The sequence below is a fragment of the Tasmannia lanceolata genome, unplaced genomic scaffold (genome assembly GCF_043159265.1).
Source record: "Tasmannia lanceolata isolate RefF3 unplaced genomic scaffold, GAP_Taslan_0.1 ptg000003l, whole genome shotgun sequence".
Classification (NCBI taxonomy): Eukaryota; Viridiplantae; Streptophyta; class Magnoliopsida; order Canellales; family Winteraceae; genus Tasmannia; species Tasmannia lanceolata.
This window is the reverse complement of record NW_027518680.1, coordinates 62,612,860-62,634,977: the sequence shown is the minus strand read 5'-3', so window position 1 is coordinate 62,634,977 and position 22,118 is coordinate 62,612,860. Positions and strand designations below refer to the sequence as shown.

At 37.6% G+C, this 22,118-nt stretch overlaps 1 protein-coding gene and 2 pseudogenes across 1 annotated transcript; 2 read left to right on the top strand and 1 right to left on the bottom strand.

The window, feature by feature from the left end:
* Positions 1 to 658: 658 nt before the first annotated feature.
* LOC143870031 (pentatricopeptide repeat-containing protein At2g03880, mitochondrial-like) lies at positions 659 to 5,476 on the top strand. The gene is made up of 4 exons (XM_077376547.1): positions 659 to 959; positions 3,665 to 3,995; positions 4,766 to 4,910; positions 5,048 to 5,476. Exons 1-4 carry the CDS (start codon positions 659 to 661, stop codon positions 5,474 to 5,476), a joined length of 1,206 nt encoding a protein of 401 aa, XP_077232662.1.
* Positions 5,477 to 14,117: 8,641 nt separating this feature from the next.
* Positions 14,118 to 15,443, bottom strand: LOC143870030 (putative LRR receptor-like serine/threonine-protein kinase At3g47570 pseudogene; annotated as a pseudogene).
* A 1,353-nt stretch (positions 15,444 to 16,796) lies between these two features.
* On the top strand, positions 16,797 to 18,979 carry LOC143870029 (uncharacterized; annotated as a pseudogene).
* Positions 18,980 to 22,118: the final 3,139 nt, after the last annotated feature.

Sequence of the window (22,118 nt, the reverse complement as noted above, 5' to 3'; positions counted from 1 at the left end):
ACACAGTCATGCATTCTATTTTTCATAATGGTATGATTGTTCATCTTATTGGTTGCTTTATATCTTTGCAATAAAATTAACCAATTGTTTTCACCTTAGGAGTTGATTGAATTAACTATCGATCCAAAATAGATCAATGGTTAGTAATTAACAAGTGGGAACCACCCTTTCATCAGCCCATAAATTGATCATTTAACGTTTTGGTTAATTAAACTAATGAAAATGTACAGGGTTGAACAAAACCAAAAAGATTAGAAAAATCATGAATGAATTTACAAGCGTCCATCACAAAAGGCATTTCGCAGATGATCTGTCGCATGTCAAGGCACCCACCTGAATGATCACAAATTCTGCTGAAAAGTGAGCCCCTGTGGGGTTGCACTGACATGTTGTGAGGGACTCTAGCAGATCATAGAAGTTCAAAGGTTCAAAAAATACAGCATAAATATACAACACATACTAAAATCTCTAAATTAGCCTAACCGTTGCCCATTCTTCTTTTAATCCATCAATCCGACGGCTATTATTATCCAATCTTTAAGATTTTCAAGCTGCGATAACTATACATGGGATGCAGCAGCAGTGACACCGTTATCTTTCCAATAAGATTAACCATTGATTTTCACGATTCAATTGATTATTGATCCAAACTAGATCAATGGCTGGTGATGATTGGCCCTCTCACTTCGACCCCACGCTTTCACTTACAAGTTACAACCCAAAAGCGGGAAAATCTAAAAGATGTACACTATCTGTTCGAGAGAATGCCCGAACGAAAAGCAGTCTCCTAGTCTCCTTTATTACTGCAAATACTCGTTGTGGGAATTTCTTTCATGCCTTTTATATGTTTAAGGAGATGATGGACGAGGGTTTGATTCCCAAAGAATTCACTTTGGGCAGCCTTCTTAAGGCGATCTCTGGTCTAGGTGATGTATGGGTTGCAAAAAGCTCCATGGTTGGTCTGTAAGGACTGGTTTTGCATTAGTTGTTGGTGTGCGGACTTCCCTCATAACCATGTACTCAGAATGCGAAATCTTGGATGATGGTCGGAGGATTTTCTGCGAGGTCCCTCTTCCTTTGCATGAGGACATTCCGACATGGAATTCGATCATATCCGCTAATGTTTCAAATGGGAATTAGAGTGAAGGCTTTCAATTGTTTTTAGACATACTCTGCATAGGACTTGTTCGTCCAACATAATTCCTTATGCTAGCATGCTCTATGCTTGTACTTCTGTTGGAGCAGAAGAGTATGGGAGGATAATACATGGAAAAAACGTCAAAGATGGGCTGTTCGACAGGACTACTATGGGCATTTCTCTCGTTACATTTTATTATAAGTGTAGTGTTATTGGTGAAGTCTAATCTCATTCTAATCTGGAAAGTACTGTACTTCTTTATCAGTGGAAGTGCAGATATCAGTCTTCATGTGGGAGATTGTTATTTTTATACAAGGGGTAGTTTTGTACTTTCGTGAATTAGGTTTTTTTTCTTTATTGTAACGCGTTTCTGAACGCCATATAAAAGGGATGTGATATCAGGAGACCCGATTGTGAGAGAGGCGTGAGGGTTTGTAATCTCTTCTTCAGAACAGTGGAATCGTTGGCTTGTCGCTCTGCCGTGGACGTAGCCCATACCAAACTGGTTGGGTGAACCACGTAAATCTGTGTGTGAATCTTTCGTTTATCTTTGCATCGTTATTCTGCTTCGTTGTTAATTCCTAACATGTAGGAATTTAAAAGATGCAAACAGAATGTTCGAGATGATATCCCCAAAGAATTTAGTTTCATTGAATACAGTTGTCGGAAGTGCTTAGCACTATGATAACGAAGGCTGAAGAAAAAGGGTATATCAGAGGATTGAAGCCTTGTCACGCTTCTAAACCGGTCAGCCATTTATAGTTTGCAGATGACACGCTGCCATTTAAGAGGAAGATGGGTGATCGGTAGCAAACTTTAAAAGACTATTCCGATGGTTCGAAATTACATCCGGATTAAAAATTAATTTTTCTGAAAGTGTCATGGCTGGGATCAATGTTCAACACAAGCCTGTCATGCTGTGAGCATTGGATGCAAAGTGGAAAAGTTACCGATTACATATTTGGGACTCCCGCTTGGCTTTGGAATTCCATCAGCGACTCAATGGGATCCGGTAGTTGAGAGAATCGAAAGGAAGCTGGCCATATGGAAGAAAAAATACATCTCTCTTAGTGGAAGAATTACATTGATAACTTCCCTTGCAAATATGCCGGTATATTTCATGACCTTGTACAAAATCTCGTCGAAGATCGCTTCAAAGAATCGAAAAACTACAAAGAGATTTCCTTTGGATGGGGATGGAAAACTAAAGAAATCTAGGCACTTGATCAATTGGAAGAAGGTGTCAAAATTGAAGAACCAAGGAGGACTGGGGACTGGGGAAATTAGAACTTAGAATAAGGCATTATTGGGGAAGTGGTTGTGGCGGTATGGAGCGGACAAGGGGACTCTTTGGCACAATGTTATAGGGGGAAAATATGGGAAAGAATGGGGTACATGGAATGCTAAAAATCTTACAGCCGGAAAAGGGTCGGGAGCGTGGAAGTTTATCTGCGCCTCTCGGGATCAATTTGAGCAATTCGTTGGCTTCAAGGTGGGAAATGGGGAAGAGGTAAGATTCTGGATTTATCTATGGGTGGGAGAGAACCCGATGTATTGTTTATTTCCTGACATTTTTAGGCTTGCCACCAGCAGTGAGTCCAAAATCTCAGACTATCTAATTAGGGGGTCAGAGCATGGAAGGGTTTTTTGGGATATTCGGCTACTCAGGGCTCTTAAAGATGATGAAATTGTGAGCTTCACAGCGCAATTACAGCTTGTAAATTCTTGTCATTGTTCGATTTTTGTCATGGATGAAAGAATTTGGACACCTGATCCGGACGAGAGTTTCTCCGTTAGATCTTTCTTTTCAGCCTTGTGCAGTGGGAATAGGAAGGCTAAGTGTCAGGCGAGAGTTTGGAAGACTTGGGCACCTCCAAGAGTAGCGGCATTCGCTTGGACCGTCAGTCATAAAAGGCTTTCGCTTGGACCGTCAGTCATAAAAGCATAAATACATGTGATAGACTAAAGAGAAGGAAATTTCAGATGGCAAGCCGGTGTGTTCTATGCAAGAAAGCGGAGGAAACTATTGATCATTTACTTCTACATTGTCCGTTAACCTGTCAAATTTGGATGAATTTTCTTAGATCCTTTGATGTCTCATGGGCTTTTACAAAAGGCAATAGAAGGACGTTATTGAACTGGCGTGGTGGTACGTTTGGAGATATTGGGCAAGCGATGTGGAAACTCCTTACTTGTGTCATCATTTGGAACGTATGGAACAAAAGAAACAACCGGATATAAAGAAAAGAGGTTGAATTGGGTCATCTTACAGATTAAAATTAAATTAATTTCATGGATCAAAGATAGAATGAGAATTAATTATGGAATCGAGGATATATTAAGGAATTGGAATACTATTATTTGGGAGCAGATGATCAAGGAAAAAGTTACCCCAAAATGGCAACCTCCGCCGATTGGCTGGTTCAAGCTAAACTTCGACGGAAGCTCCATCAGAAAATCCCGGAAAAGCAGGGATCGGTGGAGTCATTCGCGATAACAATGAGACGATACTGATGTCTTTCTCAGGACCGGCAGGCATCTGTTATGCTAATGAAGCTGAGGTACGAGCTCTGTTATTTGGGTTTAAATGGTTCGCTAATAGCAAGCTCGGACCGCTAATTGTAGAAGGTGATTCCTCAAACACCATTGCTTGGGCAACCAAAAACTCAAACGGACCCTGGAGATTGCATAACTTCGTGACTGAAATTAGGGATTTGGTGAGTGTCATCATGCCAACAATCGAACATCGGAGGAGATCGGCTAACGAGGTCGTTGATCAGCTGGCAAAGGATGGTGTTCTGCGTGAATTCATGTCCATTTTTATAGCGCCCGAGATGGAGGGTATTGCAAAGAATATGTAGAAGTGTTATCATTTTCTGATGATCTCTAAGCGGGGGGTGTAAATAATGTATGTGGGGACAACTTGTCCCCCTTTCATCTTCTCTTGGTAATAAAAGTCAATTTTCAAAAAAAAAAAAAAAAAAAAAAAAAAATTGTCGCAGGATATGAACAGAATTTGTTGCAGCAAAATTGCCATAGATTTATTCCGTGGACTAGTCATGTCAGAATCATGTGTAATACCAATCCTCATAACATTTCCCAGCATCCTGAGCGCTATATCTGCCGCCTCAGCTCTAAAGCATGGTCAAGAAGCCCATGTGCAGATGATCAAGTCGGGACTTGAACATGAGATGGGCATATCCAATTACTCTTATTACAATGTATGATAAGTGCTGAAAAGCAGGAATATCAAGCTTATTATTTGAGAGCTAAATGCTATCTTAACAATGTACTCAAAATGCAGTAGGCTGACCGATGCAAAGAAAATCATCAAAGCGATGACCAAGAGAGATTTCTACACGTGGAATGTGTTGATGAATGGGTATTCCATTAGTGGCCATTATTATGACACCATCATTCTCTTTCTAGATATGCTTGAGCAAGGAATGCATTTCCATCAGTTGGCTTTCTCGTTTCTTCTTACAACTTGCAGCAGATTGGCTTCCTTGCAGTTCAGCAAACAGTTTCATGCTTTCACCATAAAATAGCAGTTTCAGATTCCTAATCAGCAAACTCATGTGTTGCAATAAATAATGCTTTGGTATCCATATATTCAAAATGTGGTAGCATCGTCAATGCGATTAGTGTATTTGAAAGGATGGAAAGAAGAGATGTTTTTTCATGGCCTGGCATGATTACTGGGTTTGGACATGATTATGAATCACTCAATCTCTTTGAGAGGATGAAAGCAGAAGGTGTCAAACCAAATTCCGTAACCTTTCTCGGATTGCTTACTGCTTGTGCTCATGCAGGCCTAGTCGAAGAAGGAACCCTCATTTTTCAGCTCCATGAGCATTGAGCAATGGGCACTATGCTTGCGTGGTTGGTATGTTCGGGCATTCCTGTCAGTTTGGAAGAGCTGAAAAGTTGGTTGAGACTAGCATTGCTCTTATTGGGACTAAGTGGAACTTTTGCTTGAGCTTGTGGAGGGTGTTACTCGGGGTGTGCCATGCACGTAAGCAACTCGAACTTAGTGTGCTTGCTGCAACAAGAATTCTTGAGATGGAACCTGAAGATGAGCATACTCACATTCTTCTAGCTAATCTATATGCTGCCTTTGGTATGTGGGATGATGCAGTAAGAGTGAGGAGGCTGATGAAAGATAGAGGGTTAAAGAGGGACGTTGGGTTCAGCTGGATTGACATTGGAAGCCGAAGGAACATTTTCATAGCAGGAGATGTTACTCAACAAAATAGGGAGGCGATATATGAGAAGCGGGCAGTTCATGACGTTGATGAGTCGCAAAAGGAAGCAATCATTTCTTATTACTGTGAGTAGCTGGCTGTAGCATTAGGCGTTTTCATTTTTTTGGGCAAGAAATGTGTAGATTACTGGTAAAAGCAATACCAAATCCAAATGAATTTATAGGGCAGGAAGAAGAAAGAAGATATACTATGACAGTTACAAGAATCACCAATCTATTGATAGACAAAAATCCGATATATAATCTTATGGGCTCCATTAATATTGGCCTTATGAGATATTTCTTGGCTGTAAAACCTGTTGATGTCTAGAGATTTGATCTAGTGCCCAACTCACATTGTTGAGGTTCATGGTGATAGAAATGGAGGATATTGACACCAAATAGAATCGCTACATCTTCGTGTCATGGAAGCAAGATGCATTTCTAGTTTCCATTGGTGTTAATGTGTGCCAAACCGGTAAGAAAAGGCTCCCAGGAAGGCGGGAAGCGGGAAGGATCGGGGGATTTTTTTTAATAGTTAAATATTTAAGAAATCTAAAAAAATAAAAAATTACTAAATAATATAAGAAATAATTATATGAACGAAATATTAAAAACCACTTTTTATTAAAAGATCCAACATTTACTTAAAGGAAAATCACTATTTGTTGAATGCCTGTATTGACCAGTCTGTTGACGAGTGGCTGACAAGATGAAAAAATTTTAGAAACCAAATTATGAGTTTTTTTTTACCGGGCTTTTTTTTTTAATAATGTTTGTATATGATAGGATTTATGAATTTTTAAAATTAGAAAAATACACCATCATTTGGAAGTTAAGATTTTGACCCGATCCATTTTTTCGAATTTTGTACTAGAACTAGAAAATTGACTTTTTATCCTTTTAAATTTGGCTCTTGAAATTATTTTTAATACATTCAAATGGGGGGTATTCTTATATTTATATGTAACTAAGAAGAGGAAGAGAAGAGGACCACCAAGAAGAGAAGAGGACCAGCAAGTGACAAGGAGGGTTGATAGGAAACGCGCTTCACATAGAGTGGGAATCGCATTTCCCAAGTTTCTGAAATGAGATTCTCAAAAATTGGGTAATCAAGAAGATCCCATTTCCGAATCGCGTTTCCCCATTCTGATTAGAGATTCCTACTTCTTTGGTCCCAATTATAACGGTGAACAATTAGAGTATCCTGTGCTGATCGCAGACAGATCAAGCTTATGAGCAGCACATCTCTGAGTCCTTATGATGAAGGGGAGCACTCTCTTGGTTGAATTCCTTTATTACGTGTAAGGAAACTTGGAAAGATACCCTTGGTGCATCTTTGGATGCCACCAAAATCTCTCCTATTTGAAAATAGGATTATGTTAGTTTGATCTTATTTGCAAAGGCAACATTAAGGCCTCGTAGGCAACATTAAGGCCTCGTTGGAAGCCATTAACTATATCATTTTATAAAACAATTACAGTCATTATTTGCTTATAATCATATCTACCTTCAAAATCATTTGCATATAAGCTTATATGCAAATAATTTTTAGTGGATTTCAAAGAGTCCCTTAGACTTACTGTATATAGTGTTTATTCTATATTTTATTTTGTCTCTACATTTTTGTTCTTACATTTTAAGTGTATATGCTGTTGGAATTTTAATGCATTTAATTTTTTTTGTCAGTTTGTGAATCACATTTCAAATGTTGTACAATGCCATTTTAATTCTTTATAAGATTTTATAATTCTTTAATATTTTATACATTTTGCACCTTGTTTCATTGAGCTTTTTGGTTCATTGTTTGATGTTTTCTTTGTAACTCTTTTTGCCAAACAGAGAGAGAGAGGGGAGAGAGAGAGAGAGAGAGAGACGTTGAGTGCGAGACTTGTTGTTTATACATGGAGAAAAAGAAAACTCCCTCTTTTCTCTTTCAATGGTTCTTTTCTTCTAGACTTGCATTTCACAAGTTCTCGGGATTTTTCTATTTTCAAAACCTTTGCAAGATAGTTTTACATGGGCAAATTGTTCGTCATAGATCATGTTCGCCAGGTCCGAGCCTGTTTCTGCACATCGTCAAAGACGACATATAGTGGTGTTTTATCCTTGATATGGGTTCAAGAAACACGATTAGATACCAATTGTTATTTGCGAATTGCCTGCACTACTATAGGCTGTGAGTTCATATTCTTCGTATTGGCTATTTGATGTCAATTATATTGTTGAAATGGTCTACGTACCCCATTTTACTCTATCCTCTTTGTTCCTATTCCAAGGCGAGGGAACGGGACTTGTATATTTCTATACAAAGCAGAACTTGACTCATAAGCTAACTAAAAAAGAGCTTTAAAAAGAGTTCTGACTACCTGATTCTCTGCTTTCATTTTGTGTTCTTGACGTCGTGTCTCTAGGAATTATATTACCTAGTCCAACTGTTATCTTCTCCTGCCTAGCAAGCAGATTTTCCTAACAAATACATATCTTCTTCTTTTTTTTTAAATTCCTAACAAGTATATATCACAACATAAGTTTAACATGAGGTCAAAAAGGAAAGGGAAAAATGGAATTTTAGTCCATGTGAGTGATAAATCTGGTATTTCTGTTGGATGCTGACTCCATGAATGTCATCATACTCTTTCAGATTATTATTTTTCTTTGATTACTCTATTGTTATTCATGTGATATACTACATGGCTCATATATTCCGTTCTACATGTTGATTCCGTGCTATAAAAATGACCCGTTAAAAATCACCCGTGGGTCACCCAACCCGCCAAAATATGGGTTGGGTAGGGTGAACCCGTGGATACCCGCATTTCATTTTTTTTTTGTTCGAGTAGATACTGGCCGCATTTCCTAACTTGCAACGAAGAGTAGCTTTCAGATAAAAGAGGGGATTTTCCCTCTTTTGGAGCGTACTCCAGGCATTTCGTGTTACTTAATTGAGAAGCAATCCATACGAACCGTGAGATCAAAGAAAAAGAGAAAGGACGGTCTAGATTAAGAGGAAATGCAACCTAGTATAAAAGGGACAAGGGTTCGTTTGCAATGGGGGTACTCGAGGCATTTTTTTTTTAGTCTCTTCTTCTCTTTTTGTTGCTATAATTTCTTAGTCTCTTCTTCTCTTTTTATGAAATGGTGTTACTTTATTTAGTTCTTCATGAAAATTTTCTAAAGGATTCATTAGCCGACCCCAACTGGTTTTGGACAAAGGCTTAGTTGAGTCGAGTCGAGTTGAGTTGAGTTGGTGTTACTTTATTTAGGAAAAAAGAGTGCCAAAGACTAAGGCGGTCACAGGCCTAAGAGTACAAAAGCAAAGAAAACAGACATAGATAACTTCTTAGGGAGGAAGAAATTCAAAAAATTATAGCTCGGCTCTAGTCACACTTCCATGAGGGAGACTATCCGCCTCACGGTTCCTAGGGCGACTGTTAGTTAAAAATGCGAACAATGATAGTTAGGATCTATGTAACCTGGTTCATCGGTTCGCTTCATTCGGGTTGAGGTAGCACTTCATAATTTTCATATAAACCCTATTTGAATTTTTGATTTAATTCATTGTTAATTCGCTCTATTTGATAATTCCAATCGTCCCAATATATTATTAGAATTTTGAGCTTATTTTCTAATAATTGGAGGCAAAAGAAATAAAAAAGAAAATATGTGAGTGCCACAAGAAACACAAGGATATTTCTGTCAATAGAGAAGGCATTGTCGTCATCTCGACACCTTATACATGACATGAAAATGGAATTGTCGTCTTCTCACATGGAAGGTAATGGAAGAGAGGGATTCTTCTTGGGGTAGGCAAAGTGGTATAATAAAACAAAAAAATAACTAAAAAGGGGGCATGAGACTATGAAAACCCTTTGGATTGGTGTTTGGATTGTTGGAATCAAGAATCAGAATTGGCATCCTATTCTGATTCTCCTTGAAAACCGAATGAAAAATTTAGAACAAAAATTATAATTAATAAGATTCTATTAAAAATTTCATTATGTTCGGAGTCGAATCAAAATATTACCTCTAGAGGTGGGAAACATATTCTAGCATTTACCTCATTAATTACGCCATGATGGCATTCCTGCTCCTTGATTTTGTTTATTTTGTTGAATTTTGTTGAACCAGGCAGAATCGGAATATGATGCCGATTATAGCATTGGAAAACTCATTTCCATGGAAAAATATACCCCCTTAAAAACAAAAAATAAAAAATAAAAAAAGCCTTACATCCATCTAGGCAGATCATTGTCAAGATTAATATTGGTGGCACACATGCAACCTGAATGGTCATTTCGTTTATAAGGAATAAGGCTAAAAAATAGAAGTGAAAAGTTCAGCCTCCTTAGGTTGAAGAACAGAGCCTTAATCATTTGAGCGCAAGGGTCAAGTCCAAGAAACGTTTAGCTTTGTTTGTAGGAGCCCTAAAAGGAAGCTTAGTTGGTGAACGTGCTAGGAGTCATACGATCAAGGAGAGGTCAAGCGACAATGGGTTAGATGTAATTGGCGTTCGGATCACACCCAGGTTTTGCACCTGTGGGTAGACCTGGCAAAAGCAACCCGTGCCCGCGGGTCGACCCGACCCACCTGCAAATTTGCGGGCACGGGTCTGACTTTTAGTGACCCGTCAAATTTAAACCGCGGGTTGACCCAACCCGCAAAAACACTGGCCGGGTCGGTTCAACCCGCGGGCACCCGCATTTTTACAGTAATTTTTATGAATTTCTTGGAGAATGTTATCAGCACTTGGAAAATCATCCTATGGAAATGATTTTTGGAGTATAACCTATTTTGGCTATGGCCCATCTAATGGACGGTTTGGATCATCCGATGGTGTGGGCCATACCATACTTTTAATAAAGTGAGAGTGCCCTCGGTAGTGTTGATAACATTTGGTTTTTTTTTTTTTTTAATATGTGGTAATACTCTGTGTAAAGATGCGAAGGTTTCTAGCAAAAGCAAAAAGTAAAAAAAAAAAAGTATTCATTAGAGAAAGAAAAGTAAAATAACTGACTTAAATGAAACATTGGATAAATGGTTATGAAATTATAAAATTGAGACAAAAATACCAACAACATCTATAGAGTTATTACAATTACGGGAAAAACTTCTGCCGTGCGGTCAAAATGTCAAATCACGTCAAATCAGGAGAGTTACAATCCCATATTATATTATTTGCGGGTGACCCGCGGGTTGACCCGGCCCACCCGCGGACCGCGCGGGTCACCAAATTTCTGACCCGCAAAAATGCGGGTCACCAAAATTTTGACCCGTGTGACCCGCACCTGCACCAGCCGCGGGTTGACCCGGCCCGACCCATCCGTTTGCCAGGTCTACTTGTGGGGCTCAAAAAGTGGCTTCGAGAAAGATATTAACAACCATGGCTTGAAAGAGACAAAATAAAAGGGGTGAAAATACAGAGGGAAAAGTTGGAAAATTGAAAACACAGCTTGAAAGAGACAAATAAGAAGGGCGACTGTGAATGCCTCTATCTTGTTTTGATTATCGTACATTCGCAATAACACAAGTTGACGTTTCTTTCCTAATTTGCTTACGGGAGCATTTTTTGAAATTGTGATGACGTTTGACTGATGGTAAAAGATGAGGTGAATTAGTGCAATTATCAAAACTTAGTGGCACGTATATAGGAGCCTGGGGTGGAAATGTGGGAAAAGGGAGTGGAAATATCATTTCATTTTTTTTAGTACAATTTTGATGCTCTGTTTGGTTGCTGGAAGTTGGGTGGGGGATTAGGAGAAGAAAACGTCAAAGGGGAGAAGACAAGAAGATTAGATTGGAAGAAGGAAAGTTGAAGATTGACTGTTATGTTTGGTTGCGTGGCATCACGAGAAGATTAGCGGAAGATGTAGGGGTGCCATTACTAAAATGAAGGGTGGAAGAGAGAGAAAGAGAGAAAAGAAAAATAATATAAGAACTTCTTGAGATCTTCCTACACAAATTTCACCAAATTTGGGGAGAAGATTATGGGGGCAAACATGTCCGCGATGGAGGCGCCAGGTAGGATAAAAAGTAACAATGATGTCTAGAAGTTGTTTAGTGGTCAAAGGGCTAAATGCCAACCAAACATGCTTTTGAGAGATCTTCCAGCATTTGAAAGTCCTACAATCCCCCCAAAATAGGCAACCAAATAGAAGCGAGATTATATTCACTCCTACTGTATCATGTGCATGGTTTTAAATTTCGACCGAAATCGGATTTCGGATTTCGGTCGAGACCGACACAAAAGGGTTACAAAACAGAAATTTCAGAAATTAAATTTCGGCCGAGTAGACAAGGTCAATCATTTACTGCGAATGTTAAAAGCTTATGGTATTTGGTCTAAATTCTCTCATACGCCAAATAAATTCTCTCTTTCATTATCACATTGACTAAACATTACACTTATTTTTCCTTTTTCTTTTCATTCAAAGCCTAATGGCTCAAAATCTTTGCTGTTATGATGGTATGTTGAAAGTTCGATTCTACCATTGATGATACCATTTTTGAATAAAAGGCAGTAAAACAACGGCTGCATCATTTTTCACTAAAACAACGTGCATTGTTACAATGTTCTATCATGCTCGTTGGCTGCCACACACCATTTTCTAATACTTCCTCTTATTTTTTTTTTCATATCTTACCCACCCAATTTTTTGATCTATCATTGCGTTAAATGCAAATCACGGGGTTTTCTAGTGAAAATCTGATTTGACTTAAACAGTGGGCAACTTTAACGCTTTTTGATGTCAAATCACACTAACTAGTTTGGGACAAACACAATAGGAAACAAACCCCAAGAAGAAGCTCAATCTTCTCTACACAATACGTAGCAAGATAAATATATACTTTTACTAAAGTGCCAAAATTATATAAAAAATGTAACTTGAATAAAATTAGGGATGGTTGAAGTAGTTTGGTGGAGATTGAAAACAACATTGGAAACCAAATTAGAATAGGAAACTCCTTGTGCAGTGCGTGTTTGGTCATTTCCTCTAGAAGAACCAATCCAAAGGGGGAATTTGTCCTAAAAATATCTGGCTTAGAGCTTTTACCGTTTTCCTTGTAAGTATCTCTAATGGTTCCTATACCTCTTACGAGATAAAACAGTAGAAAAGTAAATATAAAATGCAAGAGTGGAGAGGCACAAGAAACACAAGGATATTTCTGTCAATATATGAGGAATGCCAAATTGAAGTATGCTCTTGCAAAAACCCAGTCACGAGGACATCCTATTGGACCCATTGCACTCAACCGCATTAATCTTTCCTTCAGTTTCTGCATTTTTTCTATGCAGCTTTAAATGTGGTTGAGTGGCGTGGACCCCATGAAGAGCCATTAAGCTAGGGTTTGCAAGGATGTCCTTCAGTTTAGCATTCCTCTATGTAGTATAGATTAGAACAACATAAAACAAATAAAGGGCTTATTAAAAAGGAGAGTAGGGATGCCATTTACCTTGAAAAATACCAAGGTGATGTTTGGCAGCCATGACAATTTCTTCCATGGAATATTTGTGGGTCCAATTCTGAGAGAGAAGCTGAGAATGAAGGGCAGAAGGGAGGGGAGAGAGCATGAGAAATCTCTTAAAATCAATGCGTATAAACAAACCAACAGTTTTGTCGGGCTCCCGGGGTGATCGTGGCACGTTTAAGACCTTATCTTGGATTTACTTGATAGTTGATATCCACACTACCTTGTTGCAATAATGGCACTCCAATCTTTGCACATATGAATGACACCCACGCCCTACGTTTGCCTTACTCAAGAAGATTCCCGCTAGCATGTGACCCAACGTCCCTTTTTGTCTCCACCAATACCTTCCCTAACAACACAACAAACCCCTCTTTTGGACTCTTTCACCTCCTTTTTCCTTTTCTTATGGGTTGGTTCCTTATGTGTCCACTTAAATAAAGTTTCATTAACAAATTGGAGCACTGTTTTTTTCTCTGTATTGTTCTGTCTTGGTTTCTTATGAGACTTTCACCGGATGTCAACATTATGACCACCGTGACTCTTTTTTTTTCTATAGGTTGTGTGCCCCAAAAATTTATTTCCATACGTTGATCCTAACCCTCCGATATGTAGAGGGACTGTTTGATCCTAATCCTCTACAGATCTGAGGGTTAGGAACAACCTATATATGGAACTGATTTTTGGGGCACACCTATTTAGGTTGTGGCTCATCTAATGGACGGTTTGGATCATCCTATGGTGCGGGCCATACCGTACTTTTAATAAAGTGCGGTCATCAAAATACAGTAGTGCTGATAACATTGCCCAAAATCAATCATAACTAAAGCGTACTATTTTGAAATGAGGCCCTCGGTACGAGAAATAAAGACTGATATTATTAAAATTTTATTTAATTTACAGACTACACCTAAATTAACATTGAACTAAACGATCAACGAAGCTAAATCCAATGAAGTACTACAATGAGGAAAGACCCACTATGCCAAGTGATGGACTTTATAGCATTCCCAAAAGGGAAATGATATTTCAACCCCCTTCAGCATTGTTTGTTTGTCTATTTCCTCAATATGGCTTTATTTTCAAGAACAAACAAAGAAGAGAGGTGGAATTTTCAAGAGAATACAAACAAATGGAGGTGAAAATCAACATATATATGCATGGACATAAACATCCTCACATTAAAGTTGCATATCTCATGATGAAGGTATGAGAAAATGTTTCCAACGATTCTTGTCAATGAACCATTCAACTCCAATCAATACCTTAGTTATTGCTAAGATAAGATGAACCCTCACTTAAAGTTGGCATCCTATTTTTCCTGTATCGATGGATGCCAATTCCATAATATAAGTTTTTGATCACATGCAATTCTTTGACCACATCACCCATGTGCATTCGATCTCTTGGTGATTCTGCAAAACAAGAGACACCGATTCTGAACATTGAGACCACACAGTCATGCATTCTATTTTTCATAATGTTATGATTTTCACTGTTATTATTGTTGACAACTTGGACTTCTTCTGAGATCAATTGTGGGTCTGTAATCTCGATCACTCGATCTGGCAGAGCCGTCCTAGCGAACTGGTCGAGAGTTAGGCCATCTGTAAACAAGTTATTGGTAGGAGCTTTTCCTGTGAACATCTCCAGAAACACGATTCCATATATAACTATACACGTCTCCAAGCCTAGATCTCTTTCCACCCATACCATACTTTTTTCCATTTAAACATGAATACAAAAATCAAAGCTTTGATCTTGTTAGAAAGAAACTATGAGATGTTGCCAAATAAAACTTCATCCTGTAATCAAGCTAATGAAAATTTTAGAAAACTAGTAAGTTAATAATAAAGAATAAAAAATATTGATAAAGTCGTTTACCTGGAGCAACATATCCAATTGAACCCTTTATCGTCAGCGAGCTACTTTGATTATTAGAGAGATTAGCATTGGGTTAAAAAATAAACCTTGCTAACCCAAAATCACCCACATGGGCATTCATGTCGTCATCAAGAAGAACATTGCTTGGTTTCAAATCACAATGAACAAGTGGTATTTCACCATGGTGATGAAGATAATCCAATGCAGAGGCCACATCAATGGCTATATTAAGCCTTTGAATAAGGGTCAAGTGCATCACTTGATGTTGCCCATCTCCACTTTGGTGCAACCACTTCTCTAAACTCCCATTAGGCACGTACTAAAAACCAAAGCTTTAAAATCATTGCCTTGGTAATCAATACTTGAGCAAGAAGTTAGGATCTTAATGAGATTCCGATGCCGAATGTTTCTTAAGGCTTCACATTCAGTGTTGAAGCTCGTAATAGCCCCGTGTTGTTGAAGGTTGAGTACCTTCACTGCAACAATCGTTTCATTGTGGTCTAAATTTCCTTTATAAACATAACCATAACTTCCAGCACCGATCAAATTTTCCAAAGAGAACCCATTAGTTGCTCTAAGCAGGGGCGACGGCACTTGAAAATTAAGGGGGACAATTGCCCCCCTTATTTTTTTGGAAAAAAAAATCGGGATGGTGGCATAATCGTAAATAAGCCGAAAAAAACACAGTTTAGTGAATTTGGGCTGCATTTTTTGCGTCTGAGACTTTTGGCTGGGTCCCACTTGTCAGCAGCGGTTAAACCCCAAAAAAAAATGTTTTATCTTTCAATGCCTTTTCTTATCTTTGGAACCCTAGCTTTATTGATTTAATATCTTTGAAATTTGAAACCCTAGACGAACTGACGAAGGCAAACCCTAGATGAAGCAAGGAAGAAGGCCCATAACTAGTATAAGTATCAGAGGTGATTTTTCTTTCACTGCTCTCTCTCTCTCTCTTTGTAGCTTGGGTTTCATTTTTTTGGTGGCGTTTATTTGCTCTCTCTCTCTCTCTCTCTCTCTCTCTCTCTCTTTTAAAGTTTCATTGGCATTTTGTCTTCTTTTTTTGCTCTGTTCTCTGTAGACTAAAATTTATGGGTGTTTATGTTGTTATCTGTTAGAATATCTGTAGAGTTGATTTTGAGATCTGTAAGGGAAGTTGTTTTTTTTTTTTTCTGGACTTCAAAGGGATTTTCTTTATGGAATTTCAGCAAAAATGGAAAATAAGATGCTAGGGCTAGTTTTACTGTTTTGTGCTTTTCTGGTCTCATGTTTATTTCCTGATTTTTGACAAATAATCTTGTCTGATTTCGGCCTAGGATTAGGGTCTCTTTAATCTAATTGGGTGCAATTTGTGAGAATTGCACATTTGCAATTTTGCACCCTAAGTGCAATTTTGTGAGACTTGTGTGTAATTTTCATGTGGCTTGTTTTTTGTTAAGCCATTGAGCTTTAGGAATTGTATTTGTTTTTTTTTTCTTTTTGAGAATGGAGAGGGGTGGAAGGATTAAAATGATCTTGACATCTGATTTCTGCCTAGAATTGGGGTCTTTATAACCCAAAAGTGCAATTTTGTGAGACTTGTGTGTAATTTTCATTTGGGTTTTTTTTTTTGTTTAAGCCATTTTGCTTAAGGAATTGCATTTGTTTTTCTCTTGTTTCTTTTTGTGAATGGATAGGGGGGGTTAAAATGATCTTGGCATCTCAGTTTAATTTTAATCTTATCTGTCAATCTGTTATACGTTTGTCTGGGTCTTGGAGTAGAAATAGGAAATTGTTTCAGTTATGGAGTATTGATAATTAAATATTTTTGTGATATAGTGATAAAAGTTCTGTCTTTCTTGTTTGGTTTTTTTAGGTATGGAAAAATATTTTAAAAGAGTACCGTCATTAAAGTCGATAACCCCTCCTACAACTTCAAGTGTCCCCACCAAAGAACGCGAAAATTCTAAAAGAATTCGATTGAAACTTGATCCTACAAATCGTCCTGCTGATCCCGGATTACGAAGGCCAATAACTAATTATCATCCTAATGGTAGGGCAATAGTTAGAATGATATTCTTAGGAATGGGTCCAATTCAACCACGTAATCATGATTTTCCTCAAATTATGCAAGGAAAAGAGAATAGGTGGTTTAATCCAAAGTGGTTTGATGATTATCCTACTTGGTTGGAGTATAGCATTGCAATAGACGCGGCTTATTGCTTGTGTTGCTATCTTTTTAAATCGGATAGTAAGGAGCATGTGGGAAATTGTGATGCTTTTGTTGTTGAGGGGTTCTCTAATTGGAAGAAAGTAGAAAGATTTGGAAAACATATAGGGGGTCCTAATAGTGCTCATAATCAAGCTTCGAGTAAATGTGAAGCTTTTAGGAATCAAGAGCAACATATTGAAGCGTTAGTAAATAAGCAAACAGAGCAACAGCTAAGTGACTATCGAATTCGCTTGCATGCTTCAGTTATGAATGCTCGATTCCTTTTAGAACAAGGTTCACCTTTTCGCGGGCATGATGAATCTTGTGACTCGCTTAACCAAGAAAACTTTCGTCAACATTTGAAGTTCATGACCATGATTAATGAAGATATAAAGATGGTTTGTGTGGAGAAGTGTCCTGGGAAATATCAAACTAGTGACTTCAGATATCCAAAAGGATATAGTGAGTGCTTGTGCAATTGAAACCACTAACTCAATCATTAAAGATCTCGGGGATTCATTGTTTTCTATTTTGGTTGATGAAGCTCGTGATGTTTCTAACAAGGAGCAAATGGCCGTAGTTATCGTTATGTAGATAAGCTTGGGCATGTGGTTGAGCGTTTGTTAGGTATTATTCACATTCCCAACACCACTGCTACATCCCTTAAGGAAGAAATTGAAGCATTATTGGCCAAGCATAAATTGAGCATATCGAGACTTCGTGGTCAAGGATATGATGGGGCAAGTAATATGCAAGGGGAGTTTAATAGTCTTAAAGCACTAATCTTGAAGGAGAATGGATATGCTTACTATGTTCATTGTTTTGCTCATCAATTACAGTTGGCATTAGTTGGTGTTTCAAAGAAAAATATGAACATCTCCGATCTCTTTTTTTTTTAGTTACTAATGTAGTAAATGTGGTGGGGGGTTCTTGTAAGCGCCATGATATTCTTCAGGAGATTCAACTTGCCAAAATTAAGGAAGCACTTGAAAATGGTGAGCTTTCAAATGGACAAGGACTTAATCAAGAGACCACACTCAAACGTGCGGGGGATACACGTTGGAGCTCACACTATACAACACTGGTTAGTTTGGAATATATGTTTTCCTCTATTCTTGATGTACTTGATCTTATTGTCAAGGATATAAAGTTAAGTTCAGATCAAAGACATGAAGCACATAATCTCTTGAAATCATTGCAAACTTTTGAATTCGCATTTTCCCTTAATTTGGTGATAAGTTTATTGGGAATTACAAATGAATTGTCGCAAGCATTGCAAAGGAATGATCAAGATATTGTGAATGCCATGATATTAGTGAGAATATCAAAACAACGGCAACAATTGATGCGAGACAATGGATGGAATTCTTTGTTAGATGACATTTCTTCATTTTGTGCCAAACATGACATAGAAGTCCCTAATATGGTTGATACTTATGTTGTTCCCGGAAGAGTGTGACGGCGTGTAGAGAAAAGAACGGCCTTGCACCATTTTCAAGTTGAGTTGTTTTTTCAAGTTATAGATTTGCAACTTCAAGAGCTCAATAGTCGTTTCAATGAAGCAAATACAGAGTTGCTTCTATGTATGGCATGTTTGAATCCAAGTGATTCATTTTCTGCATTTGATAAAGAGAAGTTGATTCGACTCTCTAAGTTTTATCTAAAAGAATTTTCAGAAGTTCAGTATTCTACAAAAGAATTAGACAACCAACTTGAAACATATATTCTTGATATGAGGTCCAATACTCACTTTGTGAATTTGAAAGGAATTGGAGATCTTGCTGGAAAAATGGTTGAGAAGGGAAAGCATGCCTTGTATCCACTTGTTTACAAGCTCGTCACATTGGTACTAATCTTACCAGTCGCAACTGCAACGGTTGAGAGGGCCTTTTCTGCCATGAAGATCTTGAAGAATCGATTACGCAATAGAATGTCGGATCAATTTATGACTGATTGCTTGATTCCATATGTTGAGAAGGATATTTTTTATAACATCAATGATGAGACAATCATGTGTCGTTTCCAAAAAATGAGACAACGTCGAGGAAGCCTATAAAATTTTCTTATGGGTCATGTTATTAAGTTTTGCATTCTAAAATTGTAAGATGTCATTTTTGTTTACCTCAATGTATGTTGGTGATGGAATATATATGAGGGTTTTTTTGGAAACTATAACATTGCTTTCATTTGTTTGGAGAAAAAAAAATTACTATAATTTTTGCCCCCCTTGTGCAAAATTTTTGGCATCGCCCTTGGCTCTAAGTAACTCCGCATAAGAAAGCTTTAAACATTGATCCACCAAAGGCGACATAACTAAAGGGTTCTTTCACGACTTTCTTTTCCAATAGAAGGTAATAAGGAAATAGGATAATATAATAAGAAATAAAACCACACTTGCTATTGAAATTATTACAAGTAGAGAATGAGATTTTCCACGTTTGTTATAAACGTGGAGAGGGCATGCTGGCAACTGTAGTTCTAGGATACCCCTACAAAGCTTGTTGTTTCCGTGAACTAAAATCGCACTTGCATTTTGAAAAGACCCTTCCTTTGGTACTTCACCCTCAAGATCATTAAAAGATAGATTTAGATACTCGAGGCATTGAAACCTTTCCAGGTATTCTGGAATCTTTCCAGACAAGTTATTGTGTGAAAGATCTAGCTCTCGCATACCTCTTAAATTGGCCAATGATGATGGAATGGATCCTTGAAAGAGATTATGCTTCATATAAAGGTATTTCAAGCTAACACAATTGCCTAACGTGTCTGGAATTTCACCAGACAAACTGTTGCCAAACATGTACAATGTCCCAACTTGTTTTCAGTTTCCTACTTCTGAAGCAAGGGACCCTGTGAAAGAATTATGGGATAATCCAAGGTACTTTGATAGAGAGGAAAGCTTAAGAATTTGGGTAGGTATGGTACCAGTAAGGCTGTTTTGACTAAGATAAATGGATTCCAAATTTCCACAATTTCCAAGACTTGATGGAATGTGTCCTTGTAATTTATATTTAGATAGATCGAGTGTTAACAAATGAGTTATGTTGCCAAGGGAAGACGGAATTTGGCCGAACAATCCATTTGTGTTCAAGGTCAATAATTGCAGCTTGTTAAGTTTTCCAAGTCCAACAGGAATAGTACCTGTGAGAAAATTATTCTCCATGCCCAGTGTTTCTAAACCTACAAGATTTTCAATACCTGAAGGGATGCGCCCAAATATTTTGTTTCTTCCTAATATCAGGTATATCAGTTGAGTTGAGAGATTAGCTATAGAGTGGGGCTGTACGTGCACCACTTAAGTAATTGCTGTCCAGACATAATATTTGTAGACTGGAGCAATTGGTTAAAGAAGTGAGGAAAGTCATGTCATTGGATTTGCCTCTGCTTCCTAGCTGATTAATTCCAAAGCTAAGATGATAGAGATCTTGAAGGCTTCCCAAATTCACAGGCAAGAATCCACTAAACCTATTGTAACCAAAATTAATGTTTGAAAGTTGTGATGCATTAGGGTCATGGGTTATTTGATGCTTGAAGGCGAGCAAAGCTAGTCGATCGGTTTCGTTTCCTAGAGTGAGAGATCTACACACTAGTTCTTTAATGGGGCCTAGGGCGACTGTTAGTTTTTTTATTTTTTTATTTTATGAAAGAGAAAAGAGTTTCTACACATAAGTTATCTACACACTAGTTCTTTATTTAGTTCTTCATGAAAAATTTCTAAAGCGACCCCAACTAGTTTGGGACAAAGGCCTAGTTGAGTTGAGTTGGTGTTACTTTATTTAGGGAAAAAAGTACTAAAGATCAGGGTGGTCATGTGCCTAGGAGTCCAAAAGCAAAGAAAACAGACATAATTTCTTTGAGAGGAAGAAATTCAAAAAATTATAGCTCGGCTCTTGTCACACTCCCATGAGTGAGACTATCTGCCTCACGGTTCCTAGGGCGACTGTTAGTAAAAAATCCGAACAATGATAGTTAGGATCTATGTAATCTGGTTAGTCGGTTCGCTTCATTCGGGTTGAAGTCAGCATTTCAAAATTTTCATATAAACCCTATTTGAATTTTTGATTTAACTCACTGTTAATTAGCTGTATTTGATAATTCCAATCATCCCAATATATTATTAGAATTTTGAACTTATTTTCAAATAATTCGAGGAAAGAAATGAGAAGGAAAATATATTGTGAGTCATGACTGATAAGAATATTGTTTCAGTGTTCAAAATCTATCAAATAATCAAAAGATACTAAATAACCCATTCTATGCTCGGGTATAAAATGTTGGGAGCAGAAAAGGTTTTCCAATTAATTTTTTTCTTAGAAAAAAACAAAACACAATGAAAAGAAACATGATTAGTATATATTAGGGATGGTAGAAGGAGTTTGGTGGAGATTGAAAACAAAATTGGAAACCAAATTAGAATAGGAAACTCCTTGTGCACAGCGTGTTTGGTCATTTCCTCCTCTAGAAGAACCAATCCAAAGGGGGAATTTGTCCTAATTAAAAATTTTATCAGGTTCAGAGTTGAATCAAAATACTACCTCTAGGTGTAGGAAACATGTTCTAGCATTTTCCCCTCTCTAATTACGCCAAGCTATCATTTCTGCTGCTTGATTTTGTTTCTATTTTTGAACCAAAAATCAGAATCAGGGAGAATCAGAATATGACTCTGATTATAGCGCTTGATTCCAGCAATCAAAATGCACCCTTAGGGGGATGTTTGGATCTAGGGAAAAAATGATGAAATATAATATTTTTCATGAAAAAACATTCTATGGAAAAAAATCCGGGATCTAGTAATTTTGCAGTTACCTTGAAAAACAATTAATTTATTTGACTTTGGGAAAAAAAATCAAGGAAAATGAGTTTACCAAACATGTGAAAACTCATTTTCCTCGGAAAAATATGCTAAAAAATTTCCCTACATAGAGGCAAATCATTGTCAAGATCAATATTGGTGACACCCATGATCTTGGTCCCATCCTGAATGGTCATCTCGTTTATAAGAAATAAGGTAAAAAAAAAAGTGAAAGAAAAGTTTAGCTTTTCTAAGTAGGTAAGCTGGGATTGAACCTCCGATCTCAAGGTTGAAGAACAAAGCCTTAACTAGTTGAGCGCAAGGCCCAATCTGAAGAAAAGTTTAGCATTGTTCGTTGGAACCCTAAGATGAGGCTTGATTGATCAACATGCTAGGATCATTC